This window comes from Mastigoproctus giganteus, chromosome 2, assembly GCF_048544385.1.
Source record: "Mastigoproctus giganteus isolate SK-2022 chromosome 2, ASM4854438v1, whole genome shotgun sequence".
Lineage (NCBI taxonomy): Eukaryota > Metazoa > Arthropoda > Arachnida > Uropygi > Thelyphonidae > Mastigoproctus > Mastigoproctus giganteus.
The window spans coordinates 224,747,847-224,768,416 of record NC_143576.1 but is presented as its reverse complement, the minus strand read 5'-3'; the positions used below and the strand labels follow the sequence as shown (position 1 = coordinate 224,768,416).

The 20,570-nt window shown below is 36.6% G+C and overlaps 2 protein-coding genes across 3 annotated transcripts in view; one reads left to right on the top strand and one right to left on the bottom strand.

Annotated features, from left to right (window-relative positions):
• The window catches only part of LOC150090180 (CXXC-type zinc finger protein 1-like), a 157,309-nt gene extending 152,956 nt beyond the window's left edge, over positions 1-4,353 (top strand). For both annotated transcript variants that reach the window (XM_090369001.1, XM_090369002.1), the window contains one exon: positions 3,998-4,353. In XM_090369001.1, coding sequence (XP_090225127.1) covers positions 3,998-4,150 — 153 coding nt within the window. In that variant the 3' untranslated portion in view covers positions 4,151-4,353. The remainder of the gene's footprint in view (positions 1-3,997) is intronic.
• A 5,915-nt stretch (positions 4,354-10,268) lies between these two features.
• mRpL46 (mitochondrial ribosomal protein L46) overlaps positions 10,269-20,570 on the bottom strand; it is a 53,921-nt gene continuing 43,619 nt past the window's right edge. The window contains exons 5-6 of the mRNA XM_090390189.1: positions 14,224-14,355; positions 10,269-10,466 (exon numbers count right to left, since the gene is read on the bottom strand). Of these exons, the coding sequence (XP_090246315.1) occupies positions 10,269-10,466; positions 14,224-14,355 (330 nt within the window). The remainder of the gene's footprint in view (positions 10,467-14,223; positions 14,356-20,570) is intronic.

The window sequence follows — 20,570 nt, the reverse complement described above, 5'->3', positions numbered from 1 at the left end:
GCGAGATAGTGTTTGGCCAGATGAAACATTTTTTGGGTTCAGTGCTACATAATTGAGTGTAATGGTCTCCCTGATAATTTTATTCATGTAGACAAGGCTGCAAATTTTTCCCTAATGATCCACACTGGAGTTACAGTCCAGTGTGGATCATCCAGGGGAATTGTTAGACCATATATTTTTTTTTTTTTTTGAGTGATAGTAAACTACTTCATCTGAATTAAAAAAAAATTGAATTCAGATGAAGTAGTTTACTATCACTTTATCTGAATGAATTTATGGTTGAATTAGACAAATCATTAGAAGGGATAAACAGGTGTGGTAGGGTTTGGTTTTTTTTTTGGCTGATGCTTCTTTGCATCATTTTCCAATACTAATACCAGTTTGTTGCCATGAGCCACAGACTAATTCTCTGTACATACATCTCTCTAGCATTCAACCCCAACCAGTGATTTCCTAACAGCAATCCCATTAAGCATTAACGTCAAACATGTAATATTTTTTTTTTTTTTTTTAAAGTCCTAGCCACTGAAATCCCAGGAAACTACGTGGCAGGACCTGCCAGAGCAACTTGTTGTGATACTGGACCCACCTGGCTAGCCTCCACGTGACGAGGTATGGGCAACATCGGGCCCCACTAGGGGCATGGTGGCTAATAAGCCAAACAAACGATGGGCACAACACATCACACTGCACAGCCATGGCCCACACACTTTCTAGTCTCTGGCTGACAGTGCACTGTCATCGACACAGCGAACACACGCAGAGATGGGAGAAATCCCAGGTGCCGTCTGACACGAACATACCTTATACCTGTACATACCCGATGATAACTTCTGAGGTTTGTAATTAATTTTATTTTCTAAATTGTGTACACATCGTTTTGAAACACTGTATTATGAAGTATTGCAGATGTGGTTTTATCACCGCTTGATATTAAATGAACTGTTGAACAATAGCGGCCCTATGCTATATTTAAATCATGAACTAACACCTGGAGTTATGCCACTCTCCAATGGAATCGAAGTCAAAGTGGAGCAAAACTGAAGTATGTGTATGTTTGTGTACTTGAGGTTTGATCAGTTCAGTGAATGATCTTATAATTCTTGAATGCACAGATGTACCTAAAAGATTGTGAGCAGGTTTCCATTGGCACTTTTTGAGCTTGCACACAGCATGTTTTTACTTGTTATGCACCAACCAGTCTAGCAGAAAGCTGTTTTGAGTGAACACTTTTTTTCTCTTTTGTAATGTATACTAAAAATTACAAAATTTAAATAATGTGCGAGCATTAAATTTTGTTGTAAACTTGGAAAGCCAGCCACAGAAACACACGAAATCTCATTACAATTTAGAGATAATGCTATGACAAAAAAAAAAAAAAAAAAATGTTTTAAAATAGTTTCCCAAGGGCATTTTTGCTTGAAGATGAAAAAAAAAGTTTATCTGCACAGTCATTTGAATGAATTGACAAATGACCATTTGAGAAATTGCTCGGTAGTTATCTCTTAATTTGGTTTAGTTCAAGTCATTTTGACAGAGATTTCAGCATAAGGTGAATTGGTGCCAAGTTTGATCCATGCATTCTCATTGTAATCGACAGCATCAAGTCCTCATTTCATCAGAATTGTTCAGGCGAGTTGTATTAGATCCTCATTTTTAACAAAAAAATTAACGTGATTAGGCATAAGTGTGACCTAGGAACAACAGTTCAAAGCTGCCAGTGGTAAACAACATTATTACCAAGGCCAAAAAAGGCATGCTAGTCAGAATCACATGTAAAGGTCATACTAATAATGGGATGGTGTTATCAGAATTTGTTCTACATTATCACTGTTAATGCAGCCTGCTACCAAGAAGTTTTAAAAGAGTGGAGAGATGCAGAGTAGTGCAAACAACCTAAGAAATGGTGAAGTGGTTGGTTCCTTCAGCATGACAATGCACTGTCATGCTGAAGGAACATCACTCACTGTCTAGCAGTTTTTCACTGACAAAAACATTTCCTCTCATTCCATACCAAACTTATTCACGTGATTTGGCACTATGTGACTTTTGGCTATTCCCAAAATTAAAACAGGACAAAAAAAAGGAAAAGGATTTCAGTTGGTTCAAGAAAAAACCAGTCAAACACAATGATGAATTGCCTGAAAGCATTAACAAAAGAAGGCTTCAAAAAATGCTTCGATCGGTGGCAGGCAATATGAAACAGGCGATTGGTTGTAGAAAATTATTAATAGCATGAACTCAGTAATCACTGAATTATGACCACCAAGTTATTACCATGTTGAGCCATCGTTTGCATGGATAATAGCTACTATTCATCTAGGCATTGACTCCACTAGATATCTGAAGACATCCATGGGGATCTGCAGCCATGCTGCCTGCATGGCTTTCCACAGTGTCGGAATAGATGATGATTGTGTGTCCATATGCGTCACTTCCTGTTCCAAAATATCCCACAGGAGTTCAATTGGATTGAGGTCAGGCAAATCTGGAGGCCAACCAAGATGGGTGATATTTTCACTGTTCCTCGAACCACTCATGCACAATGTGAGCCCGACGACAGTGCATTATTGTCTTGACAGATTCCATTTCCATCCAGGAAAAAATGGCACATGGCAGGGTGTATGTAGTCTCTTAAGAGATGCTAGTAGACCTCACCAGTGAAATGTTGGTCCATATGCACTAGGAGTCCTAGTTCTTGCCAGCAAAAACCTTTTTTGCCTTTAGCCAGCGGATAGTTGGTTGGTGGAACAGACTTCCATCCCTTGTTGTGGAAGTTGATAGCCTAAATAAATTTAAGGCCCAGCTGGACAGGTATTTCGAACGAATGGAGGGGGTGAAATGGGAGTGGTTTTTTTTTTTTTATATATATATCTGCTGATGCTGCATAAGCTTGCTTTCTTGCATCATATGCCTCTACTAATGCTAATGCTAAAACATGCAGCATATTAAGCAACAATCCGCCTGCCTGGATAGTGGGCACCATGCATGATGGGTCCATGGATTTGTGTTGCTTGTGCCACACACAAAGGCATCCATCAGCATGTTGCACCAAGTATTTGGACTCATCCAACCAGTACACTCAATTCCAGTGTCCAAGTAGTGTGGTGTTGACACCACAGTATTCACTGTCAATGATGTCTCTTGAGTCATCTGCTGAACCCCATATGCCTTGAGTGTGTGGCATATTGTCATTTGAGATATTGTTCTTGCATTCCCTGTGCTCAGGAGAAACATTGACCTTGTGTAATCCTTTACAGTTCTGTCACCAGGAGGTGGTTTGACCTGTTCAACACTATTCTTTGTATACCTTAACCAGTCATGTCCCTTTGAAACTTCCACGATATCTTTACTATGTCCCATAACTGCTACTTTATCACTTCGACTTGCACAACCAGATGCAAATTACCACTCTCTAATGTAAAAAGCTATTTGGCTTTTTATACTGCAAGCTATGTGGCATAGTCCATTACAGATGGGTTGATCACAATTTAGTGATCACTGAGTGTATATCATTGAATAAAATTGTTTGCAATATTCACTGACCTCATTGATTTTTTTTTTTTTTTTTTTTTATGTAAACTCCAAACACGAGAGGTGTTAGAATCTATAGTACTTAGTACTGTGCTTGAAGGAAGACTGTTATTTGACATCTCATTACAAAAAAAGATTGTAAGTTGCTGGTTTTAAAAGTAAATGGAATAAAGTGACAACTAAATCATATAGGATTACATTAGTAACAGAGAAGAAAGATGCATGGGATGATTATCTTTGCTATCACTTTCCCTAACCATCTCACAGCTCATGCTCCTCTAAGTACTCTTACTCTAATATGAAAATTTAAGATTTTTTACCAATAACTTGTCCAGATATGCTCTTTTTTTGGTAACATATTTTAATTTTAATTCTTTATAATTGTATTGAATCTGTGGAGGCATGTTATTTATATTTTCAGCAAAAGATGTTAAATATTGTCTTCCCCCCCTTTCCCTTACAGTGGTTTAAGCTTGATGACCTATTGGAACAAGAAAGAAATATTCGCATGACTATGGCAAATCGAGGAGGAGTTTTAAGCCTTATGTTACATCAAACAATATCACATGATGCCCTGTATGATGTGCCCACAGTACATGCTACTGAAGTTTCTTGAAAATCTACAGAATGGAAATGTGTGGTTGACAATTGAGAACTGAAGCTAATGTGTAATTACAACTCATTTTATTGACATTTCATTGAAGATATTTTCATATCCCAAATCATCAGAAAGCATAATTTCATTAAGACATTCACAAATTTGTAAAGTTTGGTGTATTGTACAGAATGAGCTACACTTCAACTGAAAACTTGACGTGGCATTTTTATCCATTCAAATGGAATTTTTGTATAGGATGTTAAATTATGGTCAACATAATTGCAAAAATTATTTTGTAAATTTTTATCTCCTGTTAAGTAAAATTATCAATTTATTACACTTGTGGCTGTGTTTCTAGTTTAAAAATCTCTTTATTTGCAATTCCTGTAATGTTTAAATGTAAAAAGATTCACAAACATTTCAAAATTACATATACCAAACAAAATGTTAGAAACTTGCTGCTTCAGTACAAGATTGGATGATTTTATGTGCTAGTGACAGCAAACATATTACAACATGGAATGAGTGTGTCAAAGTGGATAGTTAGGCTAAGTGCATGTAGCGTTCTAACAGGCTTCCCTAATTTGACTACAATCAGGGCAACCTATTAGGAACTTCCTCCTGCATTGCTGACATGTCCCCTGACCCAAAGCATGTCATGGGATATGCTAATACTGGCTTCAGCTGGCCTGGCAGTGTGGGATTACTTACAGAGAAGCACTGTATGTGTGCAGTTTGATCTCTTTCCCCACTTAGGGTGCCCCGGCCCTATGACTTTACTCTCCATTTCACTTCCCCACCTCCCAAACCAACTTTTCACCTGGTTGACTCTACTGCCACAAATCTTTCTCTGTTCTTAGCAATTCTCTCCCCCATAGAGGATGGGCTTGTCCCACAGGATTCCCCTCTAAGTTAAAACTTTCTATTTCAGGTGGAAAGTCTTCCTATCATCCACCCTCTTCATCTTCATCTGTTCCCCCCTTCCCCCTTTCCAGATTTTTTCTTCTCCTGGGGGGCAAGCTCAGGTGTCTCCCAGGGTTTGCCCCTGCCAGAAACCTTTCTATTCCCTACTACACTTGGCCTGCCTCCTTGAGGCAATGTGGAGTCCCACCAGGGGCCCCATGGCTAAATAGCTGGAGGAACAATAGACTAAAACTCACATTATCTCTGGCCTTTACAGAGTTTGCACTTCAACAAAACACAGAATTTGGGGGGCCCAGTCGTGCCACTTGACAGTCAACACTGTACACTGTCTTTTCTGTATACATTGTACTCCCCATATTCAAATACTGCATCCCTTATATCCAAGTGACACCACATCTCTGATATCCCGACAATGTCTGCATTTGATGACTTGACCAGGGGATGATGAGGTTTCACAATGGTAAGTATAATGTATTTAGGAAGGATAAGAAAGATAGAAGGGATCATGCTTCTTATCAAAAGTAGCCTGTTAATTGCATCAGCATGTTAGAAAGAGTAATAGGAGTAAGAATATTCTAGACCTCATCATTACCATCAAATAAGATGACATCACAGGGCAGACAAAGCAGGAGCCACAACTGGGAGTGAACAAGGAGTTAAGTTAGATGATGAAGAGAGAGATGCAGCAGTTGTTAAAGGCAAGTAAGATTGACGACTTAGGTGTTACATGGGCTCTCTCAACTGGGGAGACCGACAAAAAGTGGAAATACATTAGAATTATGGTTTAATTTCAAAGCTATAGTCACAGAAGCCTTGAAAATATATTGTACCATTAAGAAAATGTAGTATAAGGAGGATTCTAAGATGGATAAATAATAAACTAGCCAGTTTTATAAAGCAGAAAAAGATGGCATGGAAGTTACAGAGCAATAAAAAAAGTACTGAAGCCTATAACAGCTATGAACTGAACTGTAACAATACCACAAAAAAAAGCTGGAGTGGCAAAGGCAGATTATGAAAAATTGCTAAGAGAGTAAAGAATGGGGACAAGGAGTTTTTATTGTACACAAATACTAAGAAAAAAAATTCAGTCAACTACTGTTTTATTATTTTTTTATTTATTTTTATTTTTTTTAGGAGCATTAGCAACTAAGGCAATATTGCTCCGGGGACCTGACCCCATACCTTTCTGCATCCTCCGTATTTGGTGATCACGGGCTCGAATCTTGGTCTAGTCAAGAAGCGTGTTCTGTATCTCAAATAGAGAGCTTTATGGTAACTGAAAAAAGTTTCTAGTACCCCAGCTTGGCCTAGAACTGAGGAACTAATGAAAACGTTGTCTATTTGAGTCTTTCCAGTTGTGAATGACAATAGTGGGAGAAGCGACTCCGACTTCTTTCTGGAGAAGCGATTAAAGTCTTGGGAAGAGGGAAGCGAAATGGCAGGTGAGGACCATGAAAGACACTGCGCAGGTGCCTCCCCATCATCGCCGCCTCAACACTGGCTCTTTGAGTACCTCCTTGCCAGGACTACAATAAAATGTTCAATAAATCATCAATAGGATGCCAAAGGCCTTCCTTGCCACCTGTCTACACTGCTTGCTGAACTTGAGGTCCACTCATATCATGACGGGCTTAATTGAAAATCACAATTGAACTACAGCAGGCCCTCGTTATAATGCAGTTCACTCTACGCTGATTCGCTATAATGCTGTTTTTATATTATAACCCATATCTCATTCTAACGCTGTCACAACTCACTATAACGCTCTTTTACCCGTGTACAGATTGAATTTTTGGCATGTTCAACGAAAACATTTCAGCTGATGTAATCGATAGCTTGAAAATGAATAGCAAAGCTTCCCATGCAGACTTGCGAAACTTTCCCACGCTAATTTAATTGCACTATGGTGACTTGTTACGAACAACATTTAAAAAAATGATCAAGTATATTGCTTGTAATATTTGCATTTTATGCATTTATCCAAAGTCTAGTCATCACTCGGTACAGTTTTAGACATCGTCCGAAATGGACAGTTTACTCGAACGTATCATAATTAATGCAACGCAGTTACATTTTCAAAGATTAATAATGGCGGATAAGAATTAAAAAGGAACAACATCTGGACCATGAACGAAGCCTACTAAGGTAAGAAAAATACTGAATTCGAAAATTAAATTATACGTTTTGAAGCAAATCGATTCCGTTCAACAACAAGTGGATGTGTGCAGTAATTTAGGACTGGCAGGTTCAACTGTAAGAACAATTATAAAAAATAAAGAATTAATTTTAGCAGTGGGAAAGACAGCTGCAAGCAACTAGGACGGCTATTATAATTGAAATGGAGAGACTTCTAAATAATTTTATTGAAGATAATATCCAATGCACAATTCTGTTAAGTTAAATGTTATTAAAGAAAAAGCGATTAGCCTATATGATGGTCTGAAAAAAGCTCACCTTTAAAAAAAAAAAAAAAAAGTGGAACCATTTAAAGCTGGTAAGATAGATTTTAAAATCCAGTGAGAAGCTGCAAGTGCAGATCAAGAAGGAGCCAAAACTTTCAAAAAAGAACTTCAAAACTCCTTAGTTTACTAGGAAGATGGCCAAAATACAACCCAAATCGACCAAAGTTACGAAAACTCGACAGCCCCGGGCCATCGGATTAATAAACTCACGATTTTAAGTTTAATTTTGATATGTAATGTAGTTACTTACCACATAATTATGTACGTATGTAATGGAGAATATTTTATACGTACAAATTTTTAATATTAAATATTTTGACCAACATTTGTGCATCTTTTCACTACCGTTTATTATTGATTAGGAAATATCCTATGGCATAGACCGTGACTCACAAATATATGTCACATTACGGGAATACAGCACTCACTTAGCGCTCTGTTTTTCAGGAACAAATTATTATGTAATGGAGAATATTTTATACGTACAAATTTTTAATATTAAATATTTTGACCAACATTTGTGCATCTTTTCACTACTGTTTATTATTGATTAGGAAATATCCTATGGCATAGACTGTGACTCACAAATATATGTCACATTATGGGAATACAGCACTCGCTTAGCGCTCTGTTTTTCAGGAACAAATTATCAGTGTTAAGCAGAGGTTACCTGTAATTGATTGTATACAAGTTATATTTATGATAAATATAAAAATAATTGTTTATTTGTGCAAGATAGGGAGCCTGTTGCCCAAGTGGGAATTGCACTTAATCTTTAATTTTGATAACATCAGATCTAATCTTTCCATTTTCACTTCTTCAGTTTTCAACCATGTACATTTTGTAATCAATCAATTTGCATATAATTGATTATTAAAATGCCATAATTAATTACTTTGATTATGCCCATCACTAATCATAACCCTGAAATCCCTTTTTATTTCTCTATGTTTAATTCAACTCCACTACGTGTATAGGTTATTTGGGGGGGGGGGTTGCTTTTTCCTAAGTGTAAGACTTTGCATTTTACCCATCTGCCACCCTTCTGACTATCACTGAAGCCTATCCAAGTCAGTCTGAAGAAGTGCTGATCATTAACTACTCCCAACCATCACATTATCTTCAACATCATTTACAAAAATCAGGAACAACAGTGATCCCACAACCAATCATTAGGGAATCACACTTCTAACATTAGAAAAAGCTGAGAAGTAACAGTCCTCTGTCTCCTGCATTGCAGCCACCCTGTGAGCTATCTAAGAACCTTGTGATCCCAACATGTTCCAGTTTATACAGTAACTTCTTATCTATATAATATTGGTGTAAAAACACCATAGACAACTCTTAAAGGAAAAACTACGATAGTAGTGTAAAGTAGGGCATCATTTCAGCTGTGTCTCATATTGTGCTCATCCTTCACGAGTTACCATGTACTGCACTACCTTAAATAAGTAACGCTTTCCTAATAGAGAAGACTAATGTTACTTATTCTTAGTGGGCTGGTACCACTACCCAGACAGCACTGTTTGAAACAGTGCTGTCTGGGTAGTGGTACCAGTGGTACTGTTTGAAACAGTGCTGTCTGGGTGGTGGTACCAGCCCACTAAGAATAAGTAACATTAGTCTTCTCTATTAGGAAAGCATTACTTATTTAAGGTAGTGCAGTACATGGTAACTCGTGAAGGATGAGCACAATATGAGACACAGCTGAAATGATGCCCTACTTTACACTACTATCGTAGTTTTTCCTTTAAGAGTTGTCTATGGTGTTTTTACACCAATATTATATAGATAATTATAACTCTTAAAAATATTATGCTCAGTTGCATTTAGTCTCACTTAAACAAGTAATTTCTTATGAGGGACTAAGTGAAGTGCTTTTTAAAATCCGGATAAACAATACTGAAATTATTTCCTTTATCCAATTCATGAGTAACTGTGTCAAAATAGCAAACCAGGTTAGTTAAAAACTATTTTCTGCTTAGCAAAACTGTTATTCTTTAGAATTCTATCTAAATGTTCCCATATTATACACTTATTATCATTGCTGCCATGATTTTCCCCACTACTGAAGCCAGACTGACCAGTCTAATTATCCATTTTGCTCTTGGAACTAACTTTGTTTAGTGGCACCTTTCCGATCCAAAGGAATTTATCTCTAGTCAAACCATGCCCTCATAATTAATCTTAATCATAATCATTCAGTGCACTTTCTCAATGCCTCCCCCAAAATTAAATACTGTTGTGTATAATTAAAAATATATTTTTCACACCATGGAATGTTTTTTTATTAGCTCTATACCTGTTTTTGCTGTCTTGAAGAGTTCATCATTTATGCATTTACACTGAAACAGTATATCTGGTGACTCTTTCAGTTTCAGTACCGAGCAGCATATTAGCAGTTTTTTTGTTGAAAGGTGACCCTCCATGCCCCTAATTCAAGAAGAAAGTGTCACAGGACCTTGTCTGAACATAAAGGTACTACTTATCACATTCCTGGTAAAGCATGTTACTATGTACAAATTTGTGCACACAGTAACACATATTAAAATTTTCAAGCTGTCATTTTTTTTTTTTTTTTTTGTTGCTGTTTAATGTGACTACTTAATGAACAAATAAGCTATACAAGTTAAAAATATAAGAGACAATGGAAGAATGAGTGGAAATATTCAACTATGAAAACCAGCAACTCCTGAGATCACACACAGAGACAAAATAAATGAAGTCTGTATAAATTAAATCATTTATTAAATATGTTCTGTTTTCATCTCATGCTCTGTGTTATCATTTACAAGGAATGAAGTCACATTCTTGTAGTACTTTGGATGCAACACAGCCTGCAGTTCATTTCTGGTTAACCATAGGTAGTCTTCTATTTCAGGATTCTTCTTTATTGTTTCTTCACATACAGAGCCTGCTTTCCACTGGGCTTTGAAAAAAAATACCTAAATATGGCAAATAGAAAATGCTTCCCTTAGCACTTATTTCACCTCTCTTACATCTAATCTAATTATATGCAAAATGTGGTTTTAAAAAATGTTAATAACTTATATGGAAAAATTTAATTTCATTATGTTTCAACTTTTTGTGTGCCATGAAATAATTCTTTAATTTGAATTTAACAGCCTGAAGCAGTGTCTCTTCTAGTGATTTAAGACTTTGCCTTTGGAATACCAGATATTTTAAGGGATGATTCTTGCTCTGCCAAATTCATCTACAAGGAAAAGCGATATCCTGGTGCTTGTAAGCAATACAAGTGTGAAGCATGATAGATACCACCTTTCTGAAATTATCCCAAATGTCTAGTAGTCAACAGAATTTCATCAATACCATAGTTCCTGAGCACCCTCATTGTGAAGCATTAGCATTAGTAGAGACATATGATGCAAGAAAGCAAGCTTATGCAGCATCAGCCAAAAAAAACAAAAAAAAAAAAAAACACTTCCACTTCACCCCTCTGTTCGTTCGAAATACCTGTCCAGCTGAGCCTTAAATTTATTTAGGCTATCAACTACCAGCTGGCTAAAGGCAAATTTCTGCACATCTATCCTACATCTGTCTTTCCTCAATTTGAATTTATGCCCTCTCAGGTGATTATTCTGAGCAAGAGGAAAAATCCCATCAGCATTGAACATGCTCAAACCATTCAAGGCTCTATACACCTCTATCAGATCACCTCGCCGGTGCCTAGTCTCCAGACACTGCAAAACTTAAGCCTTTCTTCGTAAGAGCAACCCTTTGTTCCATTCACTAATCTTGTTGCCCTTCTCTGTATTCGTTCCAGCAGCTCTACATCCTTCTTGAAATGAGGCCTCCAGACCTGTATACAGTACTCAAGGTGTGACCTGACCATTGCCTTATACAAGGGAATAATCACATCCTTATCCCTGCTAGAAAAATTCCTGTATACCACTGACAAGACACCATGAGCTACTCTTGCGGCCCGTTCTGCACTGTCAGAGAACTTCATATCTGCCTGCACAATTACCCCCAGGTCCTTTTCATTCTCTACCAGTGTAGTGGCCACAGAGTTGATACGTTGCTCCCGAGTTGCTGTTTCCCATATGTAGTACTTTACATTTGTCAATGTTAAACTTCATTTGCCACCTCTCAGCTCATCTGCTCAACCTTTCCAGATCCTGTTGCAGCAGCACAGCATCGGTCCTTAACAACCCTGCCAACCTTTGTATCGTCTGCAAACTTGGCCATTAAGCTTGATATACCATCATCATTATTATTTATAAATTCAGAAAAAAATAATGGACCCAACACTGAACCCTGAGGGACTCCACTAATAACATTAGTCCACGATGAGCAGTGTCCATTGATTACCACTCTCTGTCTTCTCCCCCTCAACCACCCCTTTATCCATAGCAGCAATTTGCCTCCAGTGCCATACTGCTCCAATTTGTGCAGAAGTCTTCCATGTGCAACAGTATCAAAAGCCTCTCTAAGATCCAAGTATATAATATCAAAGTTATTCCTTGCATCCAGTTCTTTTGTGACTGCATCATAGTATCCAATCAAATTGGGTCAGGCAAGATTTTCCCTTAACAAAACCATGCTGTGTCCGAGCTATAACTGAAGTCTTGTCTAGATGATCCTGCAGTGCTTTAACCAGTGCCTCCATTAATTTTCCTGGAACAGAAGTTAAACTCACAGGTCTATAATTATTTGTGTCAGCCTTTGATCCTCCTTTGTGAATTGGGGTCACATTTGCATTTGCACATCTCCAGTCTATGGGTACCTCCCCCTGAGTCCAAGGAAGCTCTCATAATTATGGCTAAGGGTTTGCTTACTTCCTTTTCTGCCTCCTTTAATATATCATGCTATTAAAAAATCATCTCATTAACAATAGCTCATTCACATTCATAAATAACATGTGTTCTGATCCCAAAAACACAATTATACTGATTAATGCAACCATTAAAGTGGAACGTCACTTCACCACTGAATATTTACATGATATTGTCATCACAAAACAGGTAGGTGTATGTACCTACCTACCTGTTTTGTGATAGAGCACTCCATCTGTAACGGCATCGTGTACAGTCAGTTCTGCTATAATGAGATACATGTGTTCCTAAAAATCTCCGTGTTATGGTATTTCACGCATTAAAAACAACAGAGCTTACGAGGAAAATAAGGATAGGCGCAGAGCACCCAAAAAAAAATATTCAGTCTAAACACTAAAAAAAGTGTTTAGACTGAATATTTTGCCAACAATAAAATTGCCAACACAGGTTTAACCATATCAATTTCTAATAAATAAATAAATATTACAGTAAATATAGTACTTTGCCTTGACAAGATACCTTATATTGGTCGGAGACTGTGTACACTTACATACATATCTTAATTAATACTGTAATATGCATACTAACTGATATTTCTTTTCGCTGATTTTTTAAAATTTTTTATTGTAAAATTTAAAAATAGGTAAAAAAGATAAGCAATCAATTGTACTCCGTATTGTACAAGTTTACGAAGCTTAGAAAATAGGAATGAAGAGAAGATGAAAATTTGTTTTTTATATGAGCGAAGGTTTCATGGAGGGGATGGTGGTTGGTTTTTAGGAGCATTAGCAACTAAGGCTATATTTCTCCGAGGATATGCGGTGGTCATTCCCTGACCTTTCCGCATCCTCCATATTTGGTGGTCACGGGCTCGAACCCCAGTCTAATCAAGAAGCATGTGCTATGCACTGCTGCTCCTGCTCACGGAGGCACCCATGGAGGGAAAAACACATTTCACCATAATAATGTAAAAACCCACACAATTGCAGCTATCAGTATTATTGCAAATTCAATAAGATCAAGTTTACTACTTGTTTATAATTAGATTGCACTAACAGAAAAGCCCAATAAACTGGGAACTGCAAATTGTTTTTATTGTTTTACGGTAGTGACTTCCAGAAATGTGCTCTGCTTACGCTATTACACCTCACGAAATTTCTATTCAAATAGAAAAATGTGAGCTCCTGAAAACATGAGGTGGCCTGCAATATCACCTGTTATCTTGTGAATACAGTGAATGACAACAGTGTATCTCTGACCACTACAACTACACTAAATGTGAAATATAGCTCTCACGTGTTTGACATTTTTTAAACTTCGTAAACTTGTACGTATTGCTGTGCAGGTCGGTACGTTTAACTTGATGCCAGGTTTTGCATTCACCTGGTGTTACTCACAGACAAAATTGCGCATGAGCCAATGCGAAAATCACATTATACTTGCATTATTCCCTAATATATCATTGTGTTGGAGCAAATTTGCGTTGCTGAAATGCACGTTATAGCAGAACTGACTGTACTTGTACCATGATACTGTTATTATTGATGTAAAGATGGGAAGATATATAACAATGCTGTAGGTCTGCAATTCAGTGCAAGATTTAAGTGACTTTCAATGTGGCATGGGAGTTGGTGCCGGATGTGTTAGCACATATATGCATTCTCTGGGATGCAATCCTGGGTTTTGCACATGTGGCTCTGTCTTCGGTATTTTGAGATTAGTCCAAAAACTAAATAGCATGATATTTAAAAATACAATATTATCTCCATTATAACAAGGTAGAAAAGATCACAAATAAATAACTCTCACATATTCCTGTAAAAATACTGATTATCGTAGCGTACTTAAAATCTAATTCAAAAGAATGAACTCATCTGATACCTAAAAGAATGTATAAAATCCTCACCTTTGCTCCACAGACACCACTTTCCCTCAAAACTTTAGGATACTCGTATTGATAAAACCCTGCTGGTGCATTTCCTAGAAATTGAGCATCAATTTTTTTGCCACAAGTTTGTTCCAGTATCCTTTCTGCTGTCTAAAAATAATTTTTAATGAATAAGTACATACATATAACAAGAAGAATGGAATGACATGTTAAAACAAAATAATCAATTCAGCAAGGCACGTAACAGATCATATCCAAAGAAGAAATTGGTTTGGGGTGGAAAATAGTATATTTCAATAGGGCCAATTCATTTTTTCATCCACACGACAGTCAGGAATCGGATCCTTTATATGATGTACCAGCATATAAAATTAATTTTAATACGTGTGGACCAATACTTTTATAAAATAAAATAAAAATGAATTACTGGAAAAAAACATACAATATACAAGCCCAAATTTTTTATTATTTGATTTAACAAACATAAAACTACATTTCAATAAATATAATCAGAGCAAAGATTACATATGGAAAAAGAAAAGAATTACAAAAACTATACATGTTCATTGAAAGTGTGCGTATATGCGATAATACAGAGAATTGCCATTACACTCTTAACCTTTTATTTTTCTGCAATCATAACTAAAAGTTATGAGTGAAATAGCAATTCCCCATATTAAATGCCTATATGCACACTTTGAACGAACACCACGTATATCAATATTTATAAAGTTTTTTGTGATAAATGAGCTTTGCTTGTTAACTTATCTAATTTAGGTTGGATTGATGACAACACTACTTGTAAAGGATAATATATATCTAAACTGATTATATGTTTTGTTTTAATAGCACTCAGTGAGAAAGTCTCACAAAGGTGTGTCGAAGGGAATGGAAGAAGAGATTTTAAAGCAATTTCAGCAAGCTTGGGATATTGATTGGTTTTTAACTTTTATCCAAAATGAGGCTAGTGATGTGTATTTTCAAAATTCGCCTTTGATCCTTCATCAGTAGCTAGTTCTGACAATTCATCCTGTAAAGTTATAAATTTAAATTATCTTTCGATGAAAGAAATGGATTCCGGATCTGTAATTTCCTATGCATGGACCTTCTTTTGATGGAAAATTCAAAACGTTCTATCAAATTTGTAAGGCGTTCAGTGATAACTTTTTGCAGATGTGCAATATCAAGATCATCACCTACTTCATTGATAATTGTTAAATTATGGAACATGTCATAAAAATCTGTAGAAACTCTGTTCTTTGAAGCTTCTAACTTTCGTTTTTGCACTTTGATCTTATCTGCAATTGAAAACATGTTGCATTCCTTCCTTGCATAGAAGTATCAAATCAAGATCATTAAAAATGCCGAAGATATCAGCCAAATAAGCAAGTGTGGCTGGCTGTCGAATTCACATCTTTAAAAAGTTGGAACTAAACTGGTTTCTTATCTTGCAAAAAACATACTAAGAGTTTGTTCCATAGTTCAAACATTCTCAATAGACCTTTTCCCCTCAGCATGCAATAACAGTTGTTTACGATCAGCTTCCATATTATCACGTAATAAAGAGAATAATCTCGAATTTAATGCATTAGCTTTATGTTTGTTTGTTATTTGGTTTTTAGGAGCATTAGCAACTAAGGACATATTGCATTAGCTTTATGTAATTCACAATTTTTACTGCCATTAAACACAATGTTTAGTTCAGCTGACACTTTTTCCGTAGCAAGACTTTCTCGACAAAGGAAGCAGTGCATTTGATTTACAGTCTGGTGCAGCCTCCTTAATCTGAGTAACTACTCCAGGTTTTCCCGTCATTGAAGCTGTGCCATCAGAACACATCCCCTACACAAAACTTAAACTCCAAACCACATTTGTTGACAATGTAATTCTTTATAGTTTTATACAGTTCAGAGCTAGTTGTGTTTGTTGGCAAAAATAATTCTTCCTTCATATCACCATCATGTTTAAATCGCACATATACTAAAAGAATTGCCGTGTGAGAATATCTGTGCATTTGTAAAGTTGCAATGAAAAATACTTTGTTAGCTTTATTTGTTCCACAAGTTGGTCTTCTACATCATTAGCCAGTTTCTGAATACATCAAGCTATGATGTCATTGAAAAGTGGTACTTCAGCTAACTTCTTTTCTGCAGATTCACCCAATGTCTCAAAGCAAACATCTTTGATGCATTTTTCACTAATGTCTCAGCAGTTGTATATGGCTTTTTAGTCTTAGCAAGCTACTTTATAATTGAATAATCTTTCTTGCCAAGAATTCTTTTGGTTTTGAACTCATTTCTTTGTTTTGTATGTAAATGCCACTTAAGTTTTGATGGCTTCATTGCTTCATTAGTCAGTAGGTCTCTGCAAATAACACACTGGTTTTAGCACTTTGCCATCAATTATGGCTACAAAACTGAACTCAACATATGAGGGATCATACTTCTGAGTAAAACTTATATGAACTCTTTTAGTCTTAATTTCTTTGGAATCATTCCATCATCATCATTTGGTGTATTACTACTGTCGCTTTCAGAAAAGGCATGTCTTTTCTTGACAATAAAAGTCCAGTGAACTTTGTTTCACCACCTATAAGTTAGGGTTAAAAATAAATAATACAAATTTTACTTCCCTAATTTAGCTAATAATGTTAAATTATAAATTAGAAAACAGACTTGATTAAAAATTAAAATGATTGTAAAAATAAGTTATAAAATAAGAAATGCTTACATTTTCTCAGATTTTTACACACTTTTGGGTTACAGTTGACAAACTAACCTTAAAATATCACATTGTAACGTGGTCCTACCGTGCATGACTCATACACAGCTCGGGCCACATGCTACTCACCACTCGAGTTTGACAACTCCCAAACTAGTCTATACCCTGTATAATGAGACGAGTCCACTGAACACACGCTTGGATGTCACGGTAATGTCAAACTGCTATAAAAGTTTCTAAACGCTTACTTTCAATTTCTTACTCTCTTGTCGCGGACCGGCACTGGTTCGCAGACCACACTTTGAATAGCACTGATCTAGACTATCCAGTCCGTGAAGTCTGCCCATCTTCAAAATTTGTGGGAAACCTAGTAGATTGCTTGGAATAATGTTAGTCAAAACACTATTATAAAATTACTCATCAGAATGCCACATCTGTGCAAGGCAGTGATAAAATCTCGTGGAGGATATTTTGATGAAAAATCAGTATAGTTGTTAATATTAATCATTTCAATATTTTTTGCTGTAAATTTTTCAATGCTTAATAAAAAAATCTTAAAATATTTTGTAGTGTCTTGTTTTTTTAATATTCAATCATACATTGTCATAGTTCATTTCAAAAAAATTAACGAAAGCTATTGTCATATGTTGTGATTCCAAACTTTTAGGTGGAAGTGTATGTCTGTAATTATATATTTGATTTTACATTTATAGATTTAATATGAAGAAAATTATAAATTATAGTTGCAAGTTATCTGTATAGTGGCACAAATATATTCCAAATAAACCATACACAGAAGAAAATCAGGTATACTAGTCAGAGAGGAGAGGGAAGGGAAAATGAAAGATAATTGACTCCTGTATCCCTTCAGTCAACAATCAAAAAACTGTAATCACCACCCTATGAAACTACAACACAACAAAAGCAAATAACAGTTTGTATATGGACGTATAACAGATATATTTATTTTAAATCATATAACATCCTTTTTAAATTCCTAATTTGCTAACAGAGATATGGAGAGAATGGTATATCCCCTGTATGTGCTTGTTTAAAAATTGGAAAAATTAATTCCTGTTATATTTAAAAGCATGTGCATTTAATTTGAAGAATGGCAGCACCATTGTACAATGACTCAAGTTTCAGCAAACTACCAATAGGTAGCAGGAGCATATCCAACAATATACTGCCAGTTCCAAGTTCTGACAGTGCTGGAAAGTGGACTTAAATTAAATTTTCTGTTTATACTCTGGCACGACAACCAAGTCAGTAGAGTTTACAATAAATCGTCAATACAAATATTTATCGTATTTAGTAGTCATGGGCTTAAACCCCGGTCCACTCAAGGAGCACGTGCTATGCAATCTCGCTCCTGACCACTTGGCTATGTCAGTCCTTTTATGCACTGAAAATGTGAACTATATTTCTGAGGTGTTTCTGGTTCATGATGACTGATCTATATCTCAACACAAGTCACTATATGACTAAAGTTCTTTACTGTGTCTCTCAAACCACGATAGCATTTCACTACACACTTTTATGTATAATTCAGCAAACACAGATTTACAACACAGGTGCTATGCAACAACTGAATTTTTTTTTTTTTTTTTTATGTAAACCCCAAACACGAGAGGTATTAGAACCTATAGTACTTAGTACCGTGCTTGGGTTGGAGGTTGAGAAGACGAAAGAAAATATTCGTTGACACTGGACTTGAACTTCTTTAGACTGTAATTTTCAGGAAATACGTATGAAGGAAGGTTGTTCCAGAAAACAACAGTTGAATGAATAAATGAGGAAGATGAAAAGTTAGTTCTGTGAGTTTGGAGTTGGACAGTAAATGGATGTTGGCGGCACCTGTTCGGACTGTTTTGAAAGAGAGAGCAGGAATTATAGAAGCCAATTCAGAAGAACAGTGCCCATGGAAGTATCTGTAGAAGAAGCATGCAGCATAAACAGTACGTCTATGAGACAGCGAGTGGAGAGACTTTCTTAAAGATGAATCATTAATTAACCTAACTGCCCTCTTCTGAATGGAATCAAGAAGCCTAAGAGAGGTTCTGCGGGCACCGCCACAGATGTGGGAACAATATTCCACATGGCAAGGCAGATTTTCGATTTATACAGAGTGAGCAGCTGTTTGGAAGAAAAGTAACGCCGAGAGCGAAAACCAAGTTTTTTAGATGCAGAGGAAGCAATATTTGTAATGTGCTTGTGCCAAGAGAGATTAGAAGTCAGGGTAATCCCCAAAAGAGATATATCATTTTGCCTAGAAATCAGAGTGTCACTAAAGATAAGCATAGGAGCAGAAGAATCCTTTTTGCGAGATATAAGACAAGACTGAGTTTTAGAAGGGTTGAAATCAACTAAGTTGTCTTTGCCCTACTGGAGAATTACCTGAAGATCGGCATTTAAGGAATTGGTAGCAGATTTTCGAGAAGTTGAAGCTGATTGAGCAGGACAAGGTTTCTCAAAATGGAAAGGGGAATGCAATGTGCTATCATCGGCAAAACTATGGATAGGATTTTCAGTCAATGGAAGAAGGTCATTAATATACAAGAGGAAAAGAGTGGGGAAAAGACCTGAACCTTGGGGGACACCGGCATTAGTGGAGAAGATAGAAGACAGAGAGCCATCTCCCATCACCCTCAGTGAACGATCAGAGAGAAAACTGGATAACCAATTACAAAAAAACAGTTGGCAAACCATAAGATGGAAGCTTGTTTAGAAGACCTTTATGCCAAACACGATCAAAAGCCTTTGAGATGTCAAGAGCAACTACTTGTGTTTCACCAAACCTTTCCATTGAATTAGTCCATAAATGGGTAACATAAGCCAGAATATCACCAGTGGATCGACGGAATCCATACTGGCGATCATTGATCAGACGGAAGGTTTCTAGGTAGTTTAAGAGTTGGCAGTTAATTGATTTCTCCATTACTTTAGAAAGAGTAGAATTGCAATAGGATGATAATTGGATGGGAGGGATTTGTCACCCTTTTTAGGAACTGGCTGGATATGAGCAAATTTCCGGGCAGAAGGAAAAACACCTTTGGAATAAGAAAGTGAAAAAAGGCGGCAAACAATAGGAGTAAGTTCAGGAGCACAGCTTTTGAGAACAAGTGGAGAAATACCATCGGAACCTGCAGCTTTCTTAGCATCAAGATTCGTCAAAATCCTTCTGGCATCCTTTTGACGGAAGACCACAGGGGGCATTGAATGGAGCGTGTTGGGAATGGTGGCAGGTGTTTTACCAAGATCATTAATACATGAGTTGGAAGAAAAATGGGATGTTAGCAGGTCAGCTTTTTCCTTGGCTGAAGTGACAACAGAAGCATCTGGTTTGGACAGAGGTGGGAGCAGAGATGGGCAAAAGTTGCGGCCAATAGCTTTGGCAAGAGACCGGAATGCTCGGCTACCATTAGGGCAAGAAGAAAGTTTTCTACTCTTAGCCTGTTCAAACTCTAGTTTGGACTGATTAATAACTGCTTTACAATTGTTGCGAGCTTTGGTGTACGCAGAAAATGAAACTGAAGAATTAGAAACAAGCCAATTACGATATGCAACTCTTGAACAGTCTTAGCACATTTACTGGAAAACCAAGGTTTAGATAAAGGACGAGGTTTTAAAGTGGAGTGTGAGAT